General features: G+C 43.9%; 1 protein-coding gene across 1 annotated transcript in view; it reads left to right on the top strand.

Annotated features, from left to right (window-relative positions):
- Window positions 1-3,569: 3,569 nt before the first annotated feature.
- Window positions 3,570-17,278, top strand: part of GAK (cyclin G associated kinase) — a 142,081-nt gene continuing 128,372 nt past the window's right edge. The window contains exon 1 of the mRNA XM_089687442.1: window positions 3,570-3,880. Coding sequence (XP_089543568.1) covers window positions 3,739-3,880 — 142 coding nt within the window. The 5' untranslated portion in view covers window positions 3,570-3,738. The remainder of the gene's footprint in view (window positions 3,881-17,278) is intronic.

Below are 17,278 nucleotides of genomic sequence, written 5' to 3'. Positions count from 1 at the left end.
GCTAATATTGGCGAGTTTCCTCCTTTTCTCTACAAAAAGGCGGTGGTGGCAGTGTGAAGGGTTAATTGTGTAATTAACCTGACCCAGTAACAATCGCTCTCAGGCTGCCGGTACATAGATTGTGGTCCAATTAGCTGGAAAATCTTTGTACAGGGTACAGCTGAGCGTGGCATTGTTACACACGTGACAGCGTGGTTTTAGATTGGCTAGTCCTTCGGTCACGAGTTGGTGAGAAGGGCTAGGGTCTGACGCTGCGATCGTCACAATGTTCTCCACTGATCATCTGTTTCTTAAATCACTAATGATCGGAGATCAGCAACGATCCTCAGGATCACAGCTGATCTCTGTTTCCTAAAGGACACCTATTGTTGTATATAAAATTCACTTTTATCTTTCAAAAGGTGTTTCCCAGTGCTAAACCTTTCATCCAATTTCTAAATTGCTGCATTTGTAAATTCCAAAAGTCAGTATAAAGGAATGGTAGAGGTAAAAAAAAGCATTTGGGGGTTTAACTATTTCCTTTTTTTATATATAATTATCATGTACCTGGTGGTGATCAAGCTGGAGAGGTGCTTCTCCACCTCTTGTGCAGGAGGACACAGAGTGGCACAAGGGCCGGTGTAGCAGATAGCGCCAGCTGGGGTCTGCAGAAAGCAGATGACCGTAGATCACCAGGCAGGAACCAGAAACTGGAACACTGTGACACTTGCCTGGCAGATAGGAGTGTAGCCTGGACATAACCCAAAAAGTCCACAACAGCCAGGCAGCAAGGTACAGGAACCTCAGGCAGAGACAGAGTCTGGATACAAGCCGGGATCGGTACACAGCCGGGCAGTAAGGTACAGGAACACAAGACAGGAAAACTGAGCTCAAACTAGGCAGGAAGAAATCCAAGAACAGGTCAGGGGCAAGCCATGTCGTACACAGATAAGCAGGTATATCAGGTCAAGGCTCAGGTAAAGCAGGAACTAGCTTAAGCCCACTCAGCAATCCATCCAGGTCAGAGTGCAGCTTAACCACTTGCCTACTGGGAACTTATACCCCATTCATGCCCAGGCCAATTTTCAGCTTTCAGCACTGTTGCACTTTGAATGACAATTGTGCGGTCATGCAACATTGTACCCATATGACATTTTTATCATTTTTTTTCACATAAATAGAGATTTCTTTTGGTGGTATTTAATTGCCACTGGGTATTTTTTTCCCACTATAAACAAAAAAAAGCAAAAGGTTTGGAAAAAAAAGTTTTTCTTTGTTTCTATTATAAAATTTTGCAAACTAGGTAATTTTTCTCCTTCACTGATGTGCGTTGATGAGGCTGCACTGATAGGCAGCATTGTTGGGCACTGATGAGGTGGCACAGATAGGCAGCACTGATGGGCACTGATAGGCTGCACTGATGAGGTGGCACTAGTGGGCATTGATGATGAGGCACTGAAGATGCTGCATTGATAGGTGGCACTGATGGGTGACACCAACAGCTGGTGCTGACTGACAGCCCTGACTGGTAGCACTGACTGATGGCACTGATCGGTGGTACTGCTGGGCACTGATCGGCACTGGTGAGTGGCAAGGCTGGGCACTGATATGTCGCACTGGTGGGCAGCACTGCAGGGCACTGATCAGTGCCCTGATGATCAGTGCCGATATCCTCTGTGACAGCTTCCAGTTATCAGCAGTACTTTCCTCATGCTGTGACAGCGTGAGGAAAGTGCTACCAATAACCGGCAACTGTATTTACTTTGTGATCCGCTGTGTCATTGGATACAGCTGATCACGTGGTAAAAGGCTGTGATTGGCCTTTTACCTCATCACATCATCAGCTGTGTCCGTAGGAGATCACCGGGTGCGCACCTGTGGGGGACGTCATATGACATCTTCCCAGAACTGGGTAACCGTCATTTGGCTATAGCGCGGTTACCAAGTGGTTAAATAAGCCGTTTGGCGACAGTGCTCATAAATATGCATGTATGCATATGGTTTCTGCACACGTTAATACATTTGCACACGTGTGACAATGCCTGTTCTGAATTATGAGCATGTTCCAGCCTTCTCCTTCCAACATGTACTGAGATTTTCTTACAATAATGTTCCTTTAAGGGGGCATGGCACGGGTCTGTCCTATGGTTACATACTTTTACTAATAGTTGGCCCTCACAAAGTTGGGAGGTATGGTTTTTGGAGTTGGCTGAGGGCAGCTGTGAGAGATGGGGTCTCTGGATGGGATGGGAATCTCTCCAGGAGAGTGGGGGTTTTGCAGGGGGAATGTGACTAGAAGGCATTCTAGGACACTGTTAAGGGCACTGGGGGGGACTAGAGGATCTGCAGCAAGCTATAGGGCACTGCAGGGGCTGTGGGTTCTTAGGGGGCCTGGGGCACTGCGATAGGTTGGGGGGCACTGCAGGACATTCTGGGAGGTTGGCATTATGGGAGCTGGGAGGCACTGTGGGAGGGGATCTGCAGCTAGATGGAAGACTGGGAGGAGGGAGGCCATGGTTTGGCAAGGGACCAAGGGCCAGTGATTGAGAACCACTGCTCTAATCAATCCATTTAAAAGCCCACAACATTAAAATCAGTCTGTATACGCAGTAAAGCATGCTTGTGATACTCACTGGAACCTAATAGGTTAATTATTATTATTATTATACAGGATTTATATAGCGCCAACAGTTTGCGCAGTGCTTTACAATATAAGGGAGGCAGTACAATTACAATACACTACGGTACAGAAGGAATAGGAGGGCCCTGCTCGTGGAGCTTACAATCTAAAGGAAGGGGGAGGTTAATCCCTCTGCATTGTGTAAAAAGGCTGTTTGATCCTGTCTTCTCCTTCTTCTACTGTCCCCAACCCATCTGCTAATAGCACAGAGTCACTCTGCACATGCTCAGTTTAGTGTGTAGGGCTAGAGTTTTTTTTTTCTTTGGAAGGGTGCATGTGATTGGCACAGGGCCAATCAGCACTGTCCAGACAGAAGGTCAGGGGTTATGCAGCCTCATAAGACAATTGGGGAAGAATGATAATTCCATCAAGCTTTGACCAGTGCTCAGCTGGACACTGATAGAAGTCACAGGACTGCTCTAACTGCTGATGAGAAAAGGTATTTAGCATTTTATATTTACTAAAATAATTGTACTTCCATGTAGTGTGTACTGTGGGAGACCAGATATAGTGCATGCAGGGTCCTGGGTTTACTAACACTTGCGGACCACTGACGTACTGGTACATTGCTGGGTTGGGAAGATGACATCTCGGTCAACATTGCAGTAATGATGGAAACAATCCATTTAATTTGTATTCCCTCAGGCAGGAATGACACTAACATATTATATCTAAATGGTGGAGCTGAGCTTTGAAGAACAGAATATATAAACAAATCTTTATTATTCTCACACAACACATTAGGAATAGTCTTTTCCCGTCTCCTCCTAGCACTACTCATTGCACACAGTGAGTCAGTAATGAAACCTATTTGGTCTTTGTTTGTACTCCCATAGACTAGCACCAGCCTCCTCCTCCTCTCTTGCAGGTGCACCCTCAGTACACCGTGTCCTGTACACGTCATCACTGAGCACAGCACCGGCCTGGGAGGAGGGAGTCGCTGTACGTCAGCGGCGGATGATGTCACGGATGCGGAAGCAGGAAAGAGGCCGGAAACAGGACAGTGAGTGAGAACCGGCCGGGTACCGACCGCTAACTCCGCGGGGCTTTCCGGAAGTGTGGGTGAGGCGGTCGGGGACATGTCTCTCCTGCAGTCCGCTTTGGACTTCCTGGCCGGGCCTGGCTCTCTGGGGGCCGCCGGACGAGACCAGCATGACTTCGTAGGGCAGACCGTGGAGCTGGGAGAGCTGAAGCTTCGAGTGAAGCGGGTGATCGCTGAGGGTAAGGCGCCTCTCCCAGTATTGGGGGGCGAATGTTATTCCTGGGCAGGTTCCATTGTTGTACACCTGCTCCTATTCTACGTGTGTCCTGGGGTTATGCCGGAGGTGAGGTCATCGCTGTCACATGACATAAGCTGCCCTTGTCACTGCAGACTGACCCACCTGAACCCTCCACTGGCTGATGACAGGTGCAGCACAATCTGGGAGATCAATCAAATTCACCAGTTTTCTGCCACTAGGTCCACTTACACCTCTATGCAGCAAGCATTTGCACCAGCTTTGGTAACATTAGGGCTCATTCACACTATCCTTTAACCTCCCTAGTGGTCTGATTATGTCAGTACTTCTGTGCTCAAAGCGGTACATTGTTTTCAATGGAATTAAGTTTTTTTTATTTTAGGCCTGTAATTCTTAGGAATAACTCACTGAAATCTGTCCAAGCAAGAGTCTAGTAAACATCCCGGGTATGAGAAAATTTTAAACATGAAATCAAATTATAATATAATCATAAAAAGTACTGTATTTTCTGGTGTATAAGATGACTGGGCGTTTAAGACGACCCCCTACTTTTCCTATTAAAATATAGGGTTTGGGCTATACTTGCCGTATAAGACTACCCCTCTTCCAACGCACACCAAATAAAAATGAAAAAACATCAGATTTGATTTCAATATGGTATGGTATTTCAGTATGGTATTCCAATGATGGAGTGCTATTCCTCCCACTGACACCGATGATGGGGCACGATTCCTCCCACTGACACCGATGATGGGGCACGATTCCTCGCTCTGAAACCGATGATGGGGCACGATTCCTCGCTCTGAAACCGATGATGGGGCACGATTCCTCGCTCTGAAACCGATGATGGGGCACGATTCCCCGCTCTGAAACCGATGATGGGGCACGATTCCCCGCTCTGAAACCGATGATGGGGCACTATTCCCCCCACTGACACCGATGATGGGGCACTATTCCCCCCACTGACACCGATGATGGGGCACTATTCCCCCCACTGACACCGATGATGGGGCACTATTCCCCCCACTGACACCGATGATGGGGCACTATTCCCCCCACTGACACCGATGATGGGGCACTATTCCCCCCACTGACACCGATGATGGGGCACTATTCCCCCCACTGACACCGATGATGGGGCACTATTCCCCCCACTGACACCGATGATGGGGCGGGAGGAATAGTGTCCCGTCATTGGTGTCAGTGAGAGGAATCGTGCCCCGTCAGTGGGAAGAATAGTGCCCCGTCGTTGGTGTCAGTCGGGGGGGAAGGAATAGTGCCCCGTCGTTGGTGTCAGTCGGGGGAAGGGATAGTGCCCCGTCGTTGGTGTCAGTCGGGGGAAGGAATAGTGCTCCGTCGTTGGTGTCAGTCGGGGGAAGGAATAGTGCCACGTCTGACACCATTGACACTTGCTGACCCCTGTTCCAGCATGGTGCTGCTGCAGCCAGCATACGTGGTTGCAGCAGCATCTCTGCACGGCACACTTACCGGCCGCTCCCTCACTCGATTTTCACGGGACCGCTCGGCTCCGCCTCCTCGCCGGTGATTGGGCGCCTGTGTGCCTTTCCTGAGCTACAGTTCTGGCGCCCAATCACCGGTGAGGAGGCGGAGCCGAGCGGCCGAACTGAATGAAGGAGCAGGCGCGCTTCCTGTACTGGATCATCGTGGGATTGGGACCGGAGCCAGGTAAGAAACAGCAGCCCCCTGCCTGCCCCTGTACTTAGTGTCCCTTCCGTTGGAAGGGGGGGGGGGCGGCGGCACCACCGCATCACTCCCCTAAAAAGTGCCGTATACCGGCGTATAAGATGACCCCCGACTGTTAAGAAGATTTTCATGGGGAAAAAAGTCATCTTATACGCCGGAAAATATGATAATATAATTTATTCAATAATGTAATCAAACCAAAAACACTGAAATTTGAAATAGAGCGCCAAGTTCGCACATCACTGAGCAAAGTCGCAGAATCGTTTTCAGTGTCTGATGACGAATTTCCCCACGAATCATTATCACTCAATTCTGCAAGTGGTTCTAATTTACTATCGCTGTTCTCTAGCTGGTCTAAAACCACTTTTGACGTAGAGGGATGCTTTTTGGACTTCATGGACGTTTCTCAGTTTCTAGGCAGAAAGAACAGTAAAAATGCAGGCAGGGCACAGGACAAAGCAGTAGGGATAAAATGTATGTGAAATGGTTTGATTCAGTAATGTAATACTATGTGATTTTAGTGTATTTAGTGAATGTCAAATTTTTTAATTTTTTTTTTAAATTCTCGCCGGTTCCATCCCCCGTATGTACCTACGCTCGCAGGGAATGGAACCCAGAAGACGGGTGCTCGAGGGATCCCAGAGCAACGCTGCAGTGTAGTCCTGTGTGTAGCTCGGGGTTACCGCTTCTGGTACTGAAAGTTAACCCTGAGCTACACTTGGGAATACCGCCAGGGGGGTTAACAAAGAAACGCAGGGCCCCGCCAGGGCACATAAAAAAACATAGGTTTTTATGTGCCCCACTCACACCATAGTGTGATGTGTGGTGAGCTGTTGTAAAATGCGCTGGATGGCATCACATGTCAGCGAACAGCAGAGCTTACACACCACTGTTAGGTAGACTTACATATGTTTAAATCTCCCTTTCCTCTGAAACCTGATCTGCATTTAGATCATGCTTCAGAGGCTACTGACAGGTGTTGAGGAAGTAATAAGACGCCTTCTCACCCCGTTTTGATGCTATTTTTGCTGACAGATGCGGCACCACCACATGTACTGCACACAGTTTTTTGTCATTTGTGGCACTTCCCCATGTACTTGAATATGTAGCGTTCAGCAGGCTTGCCACCTGCCAATCGCTACATGTCAGGTAAACTTTGCCGTAGGTTCAAAGCATGTAAATACCCCCATCCACTGTGTATTGCAGCATGGGGGGGAGAGTTGGCAGGTGGAAAAACGCGGCTCAACCGTGCATTTTTGCCACTCCCTAACCTCTTCCCATCTGGCCCATGCCGATAAACAGCCAGACGGGAGCTTACCGATGCAGAGGGGACATTTCTAAACGTCCTCCCACATCCATGCCTATGCGCTCTCCATGGGAGCGCACAGTGCTGTGCCGTAATCTGTGCCCGCTGTGTCCACCAGACAAAGCAGAACACAGATCGATGTACGGGACCGCTGTGTGAGGTCCCAATTTATGTGATCAGTGATTGGCCAATCAGTGATCACATCAACAGTAGTAAACAAGATATCACTTCTTGACATTATTGTTAACTGCTTGTGAATTCTGTGAATGATCACAGAGGTCATATGGTACAAGGCCATTCACAACAGCCTTGTATCATGTGATAAGCTGTGACCAATTACATCCATCACAGTATTTCTCAATGGCTGCAGGAATGCAGCCAGAGAGAAGGAGAAATGATTGCTTTTCCAGCCTTATGGGTGTAAAAGCAATCAGTGTAAAAAAAAAATAATCACCCCCCCCTCCCACAAGTAGTACAGTGTCACTATGGTGACACTGTCCTGCGAGGGTTACAGTATGTAAAAAAATTCATAGTATAAAACAATAAAAAACATTTTTTGATAAATTATAATTATTTTTTTATGAACTGATTTTGATTATTTTTTTTACCAAAAAGATAGCTGAATAAATTTTGGCCAAGAGTTATGAAGAAAGATTATTTATTTGCAAGCTTTTATAAAAAAAACTTTTTTTTTAAATTTTTTTTTCATTTATATAGCAAAAAAAAATCCCAGTGGTAAATAAATACCACCAAAAGAAAATTGTATCTGTCTCAAAAAAATGCTAAAAATTGTCATTCAAAGTGTGACACCACTGAATGCTGAAAATTGGCCTGGGGGTGAAAGTGTCCAGACTTGAAGTGGTTAAATGAAGCCTAAATGAATGAATCGTCGCTACGTAAAATTAAAAAAAAAAAATTAAAGTGACTCTAATTTCTTTTGTTTATTTTTATACCTTTTTACTTTAAAGTGGAACTAAAGTGTGAATACTTACCTGTCCAACAGTCCTTTGCCGGCGTTGGCCTTCTGCCAGTCTTTAGGCCTCTTTGTTGAATGGCAGGGAATGATGTAATTCCTGTGCAGGAGCTAGTCTTCCCGGCAATCAGACCAGGCCGGCACTTGCGTGTGGACAGTTCAGTTTACAGTGCCAGAGAAGACGGCAAGCAGGCAGTTAGGAGCATTTTATATCAGAAGAGACATTGCATGTCTCTTCTGCAATAAAGGTTTACACGGTTACTGTTTCTGTTAGTGTAAATGTAGCGTTGTCTACACAAGTGATAATTTCAGGTAGTTCTTACTGCCACCGCTATGGCTAGCTTTTAATGGCCAACTCCAGGAAAACAAAAGCCTCATGTAAACTTGTGATGTAGCTAGGCAGTTGAACTGTGGCTTTACCCCCATGCCACAGCCATGATTCTCTAATTCTGCTGCTGAACATGACCTGTTCATGTAAATGGTCCTTGTTCCACAACCGGGAGCCAAATGCTGTGCTCACAGTTGCACCAGGATACTCCATTAAAAGAAAAAAAAAAAAATTTGAACTGTCAAAAACACTCCCCTAAAAAAACCTGACATTTAAGAGGCGACAGTATCACCTCATGAATGCTTGTCAGCCACGCTTGCACTACTCTATAAAAGGTGATGCATCACTGATTGCCCTTCAGAGAGCAATGCATGTGTAAACTAAGTCTTGCAGCGGCTCTACATTGTATCTGTGCACCACAAAACAAAACGTGATTTAATTAATTGTTCGTATTCAGAGCAAACTCATCCATGTCTCTATGCTTTATTTTATTGAGAAATCACTTGAAAAACACCTCCTAACATTTCTGGCTGTGACCATCTTGAGTAAGGGCAGATGATTTATGTAACATTTACGTCCTGGAATCAATCTACCCTTAGCTCAGGTGCACAGGCAGGGGGGTGTGTTTAGCTGGGAAAGCCACTCCTCCTCTCCTGAGGATTCCAGGAATGTATGACATCATTTGCCTAGGCATGGAAACCAGGAAGCAACTGAAGAAATAGATAAAAAGTTTAAAACAAGTAAATATTTACCTTCCTATTTACTAGTGCCAGCAGCATAAGAAATAAAAATAGTCAATGTTGATTGAGACAGTGAAGTTCCATTTTAAAGTCTCCCTCCCCCACATGCTGTGTGGCTGTGCCCGTCCTGCAAGTGTTAATAATTGCTTGCTTAGTGTATGGAATGGGAGGAGCACTTTTACTTACCTGATCCTCCGCTCCCCCAGGATATGGCACTCTTCTACACTGCAGCAATGGAATGTCCCTGAATTAGTCTTGATGACATTAGGGCATCCAGCTTCTGGAGTGCAGGAGAGAAGAGTCTGGAGGGACCCATCTAGCAGAGCTGAGGAGCCTTTAAGAGCAGAGGATTGGATTAGCAAAACTGCTTTACCTGGTCCCCCCAGACATAAATGAGCAGTTAACCCTTTCAGTGTGGCAGGACTTTTAGTTTTCCAAGGGTTCAGCTTTAAAGAATCACTGCCAGCTTGTAATTAGAAACAATTAAAGGATAAGTTCAGCTTTTGTAACATGTTACACCTATATTTGAGGTGTAACATGTTAAGAATGGATCGCCCACTGATCCCCCATTGTGACAGCTAGCGGGGGATCTTCTCCGCCCTGTTAGCTGTCACAATTTAAAAAAAAACACTGCAGTGAGGGGATCCACTTACCTGGGCGCGTCATTCATAGTATTCTAAAAACACTACAGCTTTGTCTTCTGAGAGATTCATGTACCTGTTTCTGCCAGGAACATGAATCGGCCATAAGCACCAGCAATTTCCATGTGGGATCAGATGGAAAGAATGGCTGTGAAACCATTTATGAATTTCATAATGTGAATACGCAGGCCAGATGCGTTTGGTCCATTCACTTTCTAGCAACACTTATTGTTCATGGGAGATTCGAAGGAGTAACACAGGGACTGCACACACTTTCCATTGCAGGCCTATAGCTATATTGATATGATAGTTATTGGGTGGCAGCGTCGGGAGTGGCTTAAACACACATCCATGGAGCTCCTGATAACATGTATTGATTGTTCCCTAAGGCCTAGTATAGCACATTTATATGAGTTTACATGCCTTTTTTATGCATGTTTCAGTGTATTTTTATGTGTTTGCATCTGTCTGTGTGTGTTTTGTGGGGTTCTTTCCCTATGTCCTATATGGTTTTTTTTTTTTTTTTTAGTCTGTTATCAAGTTGTGCTGGGGTATCATTAGGAATGAATGGCTCTGCTGCTCACCTACAATGAAAGCACACATTATGAGTTGCCTGAATGTACATGATTTTGCATACTTTCCTTAGGTGCAGAGATGTCAATTGATATTAAAATGCTCCTTTCATAGCATGTTGCTGTACGATGTATGTTAAAACAGCTTCTTGATTCTGTGTTGGAGTTTAGTGAACTTAGCCATTTCATTTTCACCCTATTATGTGGTTTCTGTAATGCATTGATGGGCACGAACAATCTAATGCTGGCAAGAATAGCAGGTGATCGCCTACGACAGTACGTTTTTAGAAACTTGGCAGAAAAATCATCTGCGTTCTTTTTTTCTTAAGAGTAGTATTAAATGATTGCCTTTTTCCTCTGAACTCACATCAGTTTAAACTAGATATACTTGTTTGTCCAGGTAACACTAATGTGATGTAATATTTACAATCAGAATATTGCTCGAAATGTTTTGTCAGGATGTGAGGAAGTTCCACTGAAATTCCCTGAAGTCCTAGCTTTAGGTGAAACTTACAAAGGCTGCGCACACTTCCCATCTTTCCATGCTGTAATGTTGAGGTCTGGTGATTGACCACATAAGCAGCGAATACTGAATTGTGAGTTGGTAAGATGAGTGTCACACAACCAAAAATAGCAGGAGTGTCTTCAGACTGACAGCAGGGGAGAGTAGAATGTAAGCAAGCTTTCTTAGAGCATGACTCTGGGAAGAATATCTAAATGCATGTTCTAAAGCAGTGGTCTCCAAACTGCAGCCCTTCACATGCCACTGACACCGACAATGGGGCACAGTTCCTCCCACTGGCACCAAATATTTCTCCCCCTAATACCAACGATCAGACATTTGTTTACTCCCACTGAGCATTGCCAGCCTCTCTAAAGTCTGAATGACAGTAAACCGGCCCTTTCTTTGGAAAGTTTGGAGATCCCTGCCCTTGGTCATCAGTTTAGAGTTAAAGTGATTCTAAATTCAAAATTGATTTTACCTTAATGCATTTCCTGCATAACATTAAAAAATACTACAGTAACTGTTCTACCCTCCCTAAACATATACCTGACTCCTCTCACTGCTCCAGTACTCTCCTGGCTGCAGCACCACTCCTCTCACTTCCTGGTCTCACAGGACACACTGCGAGCAGCAGTACTTTGTGTGTTTATGGACACAACACAATCCGGCTTAGGAGAATGCTCATGGGTGCTCCCATAGGATTCAGCTCGCTAAGGAGGCATTGCAGTAAGGAGAAGTAGACACCACCGGTGGGGTACTTATAGAAGAGAAGGTAAGGGACTATTCTTAACAGAACAGGTATGTATACCATCTTTTTTTCTAGTTTTAAGGTAAAGAAAAATAACCTTTAGAATCCGTTTAATCGAGAATAATGGCCCTAGATTTATTGCTCTAGCGTGCAGTATAGTGTGTGTGTTGGGGACAGGCTACAAATGTTTGTGGGGTGAAGGGATAGAAGTGCTGGGGTGTAACTTTTTTCCATTTTCTGGGAAAATGACAGCAGAAACCAGAAGTGATGTTTTAGATGTCACTTCTGGGTTGATTTTAGCTAGGGGAGATCAACGAATGGCTGTTTGTTGGTTTCCTTCTCCACCTAGGGACACCTGCTGTGCATGGGGGGGGCACACCTTTGGGATCACAGAAAATGATCTGGCATTTTTTTTTGCGGCGGGGGGGGGGGGAGTTTTATTTTTTAACCACTTTTCACTGACTGTATACATATTTGTGGCCTCACTAAAGTGATTCTCCTGTAGGACCACATATATGCATACTTGTGTTAGTATTGAGAGCATGCTGCACAGTGCGCTCCCAACACAGAGACTGGGCTGTCACCCGAGAATCCCAGGTCTCGTACTAACGATCGGGAACCAGGAGGGCCTCCTGGTTCCCAATAACCTGCTCGCTGCACAGTCCGCCCTAATTAAGTAAGCCCTCACAGTACTTGGTTATTAATAAATAAATCAGAGTACTTGGTTTTTAATAAATCTTAGGCTGGCCATACACTATACTATCTATTTGTGCAATCTCCTTTTGCTCTACCATCAGTGATGTAGTGCAAGGGTCTTCCTGAGTGGACACAAATTGAATGGATTGTTCAGGTTTGTCCTTATATTACATAGTTTTAGTAACTCTAAAGGTGACCATACACTATACAGTCTCTGATGATACAATTTCCTTTAGATCTACCATAAACTATGTAGAACAAGGGCAGGCACGATTTGATACAAACTACACTCGCTGGCCACTTGATTAGGTACACCTTGCTACCCGGTGTGGTCTTCTGTTGCTCTGGCCCATCTGCTTCAAGGTTCAACATGTTGTGCGTTCAGAGATGGTATTCTGGATACTTTGGTTGTAACGAGTGGTTATTTGAGTTACTATTGCCTTTTCTATCATCTCAAACCAGTCTGCCCATCCTCCTCTGACATCAACAAGGTATTTTCATCCACACAACTGCCGCTCACTGGATATTTTCTCTTACTTGGACCATTCTCTAAACCCTAGAGATGGGTGTTCATGTAAGTCCTAGTAGATCAGCAGTTTTTGGAATACTCAGACCAGCCCCTCTGGCACCAACAACCATGCCACGTTCAAAGTCACCTAAATCCCCTTTCTTCCCCATTCTGATGCTAAGTTGAACTTCAGCAAATCGTCTTCACCACGTTTAGATGCCTAAATGCATTGGGTTGCTGCTATGTGATTGGCTGATTAGCTACTTGTGTTACCAAGAAATTGAACAGGTGTACCTAATAAACTGGCCAGTCAGTGTATGTTGATTAGGTGTGTCCGCCTATCACACAGTTTGGGTTAATTGAAAGGAGCTTGTATAGTGTATGGTCAGCTTTAAGGAGATTGTACAATCAAACTGTATGTTATTAATGTAATCATTTGTGCATTAGTTTAATAATTCAGGGTATTGGACAGGAAAATACTCTTCAATGTGCCTATGAAGGGCAAAAAAACAGGTTCACAGGCAGAGCTGTGTAAATCTTAGGACTGGATGGACTATTGGCAGGTACAACAGCCCCCCCCCCCCCTATATATTTCATCTGTGTATTTATTTTTTTAACAATTTCAGGAAGGATGTGAGTTAACAGCATAGCAAAGTAAGGATTCTCTGTGAAACACATCACAGGCAGAGCTGGGGGCTGTTATAACTTACAGCTTTCTGGGTACATGCCTGCCCAACGACATAAGAGAGACTTCATACATCTAAGGAGAGTGTTCATATAACACAGGACAATGTTCATACATCAGAAAAGCTGATGGATAGAATTTCGAACAAAAATTCTTTAACGTTCTCAGAAAGTTTGTCCATCTTTCTAAACAGTATTGAGTTAACTCAGTGTTCGTTTCGACTGCAGTGACGATTAAATTTGAAGGAGCAGGGTGGAAAATGTTTCTTGAACCAACAAATTTCTAACAGTGTATGTGGTTTTCATTTAGTAAAGTCCGTTCGTTCATATTTTGAACAACCTTTAAATGTTCTGAGAATTTTCATATAAATTAATACATTTTCATAAAGTTTAGTTCTATCTAAATTCTATCCCTCTATGGTTAGATAACATGAGCATTCCAATTACCATGAACTACACAAATGTATATACTGTATGACTGCTTATGTCTGTTTTATTACATTAGTTATCAATGGAGAAAATGTGGACAATGATGAGTTTCCTTTTATGACATTTTATGAATGTGGGAATGACAATGAATACATGACCTGCCTGATAAAAATACTGTTCCCCACTTTATTACAAATTCTGAATGCACCCTCCTCACACTGCCATATACCCTTTTTAGCAAACCTTGCATAAAAACAGCAGTCTTTAGTAGTGGTGCACCGAAATGAAAATTCTGGTGCTGAAACCAAAAATTCAGAATGCACTGAAAACTGAAGCCGAAATGGACAGTTTTCAAAAATGTATATATTTTTTTATATATAATTGCATTATATTTGACTTTTTTATTTAGTATCATGAATTTAAATTAATATGAATTTAAAAAATACAAATAAAAGTAGAAAATATAATTTTTTTGTAGTCTCTTACATAACGCAAAAAATAAAAAAAACCCAGCGGTTATTATGTACCACCAAAGAAAACTTATTTGTCGCAAAAAAACTACACAAGTTTCATTTGTGTACAGTGTTGCATGACTGTGCAATTGTCAGTTATAGTTACGCAGTACCGTATAGCAAAATATAGCCTGGTCATAAAGGTGGTAAATCTTCCAGAGGTAAAGTGGCCAAATTAGAAGAAAAAAAATGCAGTATCCTGTGTTATGCGGAGTAAATAGATACCCAACATGTCATGGTTTAAAAATGCATATGCTAGTGGAATGGCTCCAAACTACGGTACTTAAATCTCCATGGGTGCTACTTTAAAAATTTCTACAGGTTATTTGTTTAACCACTTCGATACCGGGCACTTTTACCCGCTTCCTGCCCAGGCTAATTTTCAGGTTTTAGCGCTCTCACACTTTGTATGACAAATGCGCGGTAATGCACCCAAACTAAAATTTTATAATTTTGTTCACGCAGCTAGAGCCTTCTTTTGGTGATATCTGGCCACTAATAGAGGGAGACTCCACTCCAATCCAGCTGGCCGACCACACACAAGCAGATACGAATCTTATATACAATCTGGTGCATGCTAAGGGTTGGGGAGCAGCCTAGCGAGTGGCACACCCTTCTAGGATTCCTCAAGCTATCCTACAAGCTAGAACCGCGGTGTTAATCACTCTTCCACTGTCCACACACCCCCACACCAGACACACCACAAACGGTAGCTTGCCACGACCCAACAGTTTTATCCGCAGACTAGCCTGCTGGGCCACCACACATACACATCTCCATCTGGCAGATCTGTTACCTTTACAATCTGCATGCAGTCGGCCAACACGCAGTGCAATTGCATAGAGATTGGCAATGAACTTGACTGAGCATATAAAGACACTGCAATACAGCTAGACACTGCAATTGGCAGCTAGGCAGACAATCCAAATAAGTTGGTGGTCATGATTCTGAGTAAGTACACAGCTAATATTCTCTTAGTAACTGCCCAAACTCCCTTCACAGAGCAGAAGGCTTTATTTATCTCTTCCACCAATTTTATTAATAGATTTTACCTGTCTGATCTTTCTGTAATAGGGATCTGCATTTTAGCAAACCTTAACAGATTACATTCACTATAACAGGATCCAGTGTCAATAGGCTCTATTCACAAAGCTTTCAGACAAGGATAAGGTTCTGTATTTTCCAGAAAGTCACCATTTTGGTAGTTGTCAGGAATAATATATTGCAGGAAACCTATCCTTATATCACACATGGCTTACCTGCAGCAGATGTCATTGTCCAATTATTCATCTCTGGTGCGTGCAGAGATATTCACTTAACTCCAAAGACATGCTGGTAGGTTAATTGGCCCCTGTCTAAATTGGCCCTAGTATGTGTATGTAAGAATGTAAGTTAGGGACCTTAGATTGTACACCCCTTGAGGGTTAGGGACTGATATGAATGTACAATATATATGTAAAGTGCTGCGTAAATTGACGGCGCTATATAAGTACCTGAAATAAATAATAGCACAGTTCATGTTCCTAGATTACACTCCATAGTAATTGGTGGGTCTATGGAGTAAATTGATCCTGGGATGATAACAGCAATCGGTCCATAATTTGGTAGATCAATAGCGGACTACAGGTGAAAGAAGAAAAGTCAGATTTCAAAATCATTTCTAAATGTTTTTGTCAGAAAAATTAAAAATGATCACTTTTACTCAGAAGTAGTAAAAGTCACAGAAAAGAGGAAAGTAAGACACTTACCCATATATAGTGAGCAACCCTTTCCTGGCACAGTGGACTGGTTCTATTCTCCTGTATCCACATCGTAATGCAGTCAGTGTGAAATTGGTGGGATCAGGGTAATCCAGTGGTTTCAGCTTCCTCTTCCATCTCCAGTAGACAGATTTATTTATTTATTGAGTTTATATAGCGCCAAAGGGTTTGCTCAGCGCTGTACAATAGAGGGGGGACAATACATGAAACAGTACAGTAACATCAAACAGCACACAAGGGGTAAGAGGGCCCTACTCTTTCGAGCTTACAATCTAGGAGGGAGGGGGTAGAGGTACAGGAGGAAATGGCTGTGGGGGATGGAGTGGAAGGAGGAGGGAAGGGCAGCGGCTGTTAGGTGAGGGTGGGGTAGGCTTCCCTGAAGAGGTGGGTTTTCAGGGAGCGCCTGAAGGTGAGGAGGGAAGGTGACAGTCTGATGGGTTGGGGTAGTGAGTTCCAGAGGATGGGGGAGGACCTGGAGAAGTCTTGCAGTCGTGCGTGGGAGGAGGAGACCAGGGAGCAAGATAGAAGGAGGTCCTGTGAAGAGCGAAGGGTACGGGTAGGGTGGTATCTGGGAATCAGGTCGGTGAGGTAGTTAGGGGCAGTGTTGTGAATGGCTTTATAGGTCAGAGTGAGCAGTGAGCAGATGCTGCACTCAGGCAGCTCCTCCCTGTGCTGGTTACAGACAGGTGGACTCTGGAAGCTAATCGGTTCTGGTTGCTTCTGATTGACCAGAGAGTAGTTATTGTTGTGGTTCTGACTACTTCCAGAACTTTTGGACAGTTGTTCTTCAGGCTGTCAGGCTCATATTGAAGCTCTGGATGCTCTGATGTGACATATAAGAAGAATCATGGCCTGCAAAGACAATGATGTTTAGTAATTCGGAGATGCGTCCCTCCTCTCTAATGCTTAAAGACATGTTCCAAATGTTAGTTTTCTTTTAACCTTTTTTAATTTGTATAAATTCACAGCAGTGATTTTGTCCTCCGTAGCAGTAAATTGTCCAGGCAGAATGTCCTTCTATTGCGTTCTCTGTTATCAAATATATTTAATATCTAATATGGAGAATAATCCCACCCCCCCTTCTGTAAGTGTTGCTTCAGATGTGTGGAGCAAGGAGCTCCAAGGCAGGACAAACATGGGACAATCTTCTGCAATTCTAACCTAATTTTCATAATAGGTACAATCTTCAGCAATTTATATACTCATTTGTATATCTTTTTTTGTTTTTAAAATGAACTCATTTGTATATCTATATGGAAGATGCATTGATCCCCA

Source organism: Staurois parvus, unplaced genomic scaffold (genome assembly GCF_062004578.1).
Source record: "Staurois parvus isolate SC_StPar_1 unplaced genomic scaffold, SC_StPar_1.0 ptg000425l, whole genome shotgun sequence".
NCBI lineage: Eukaryota > Metazoa > Chordata > Amphibia > Anura > Ranidae > Staurois > Staurois parvus.
Note: the sequence above shows the minus strand (reverse complement) of the source record. Positions and strands in the feature narration are given on the sequence as shown.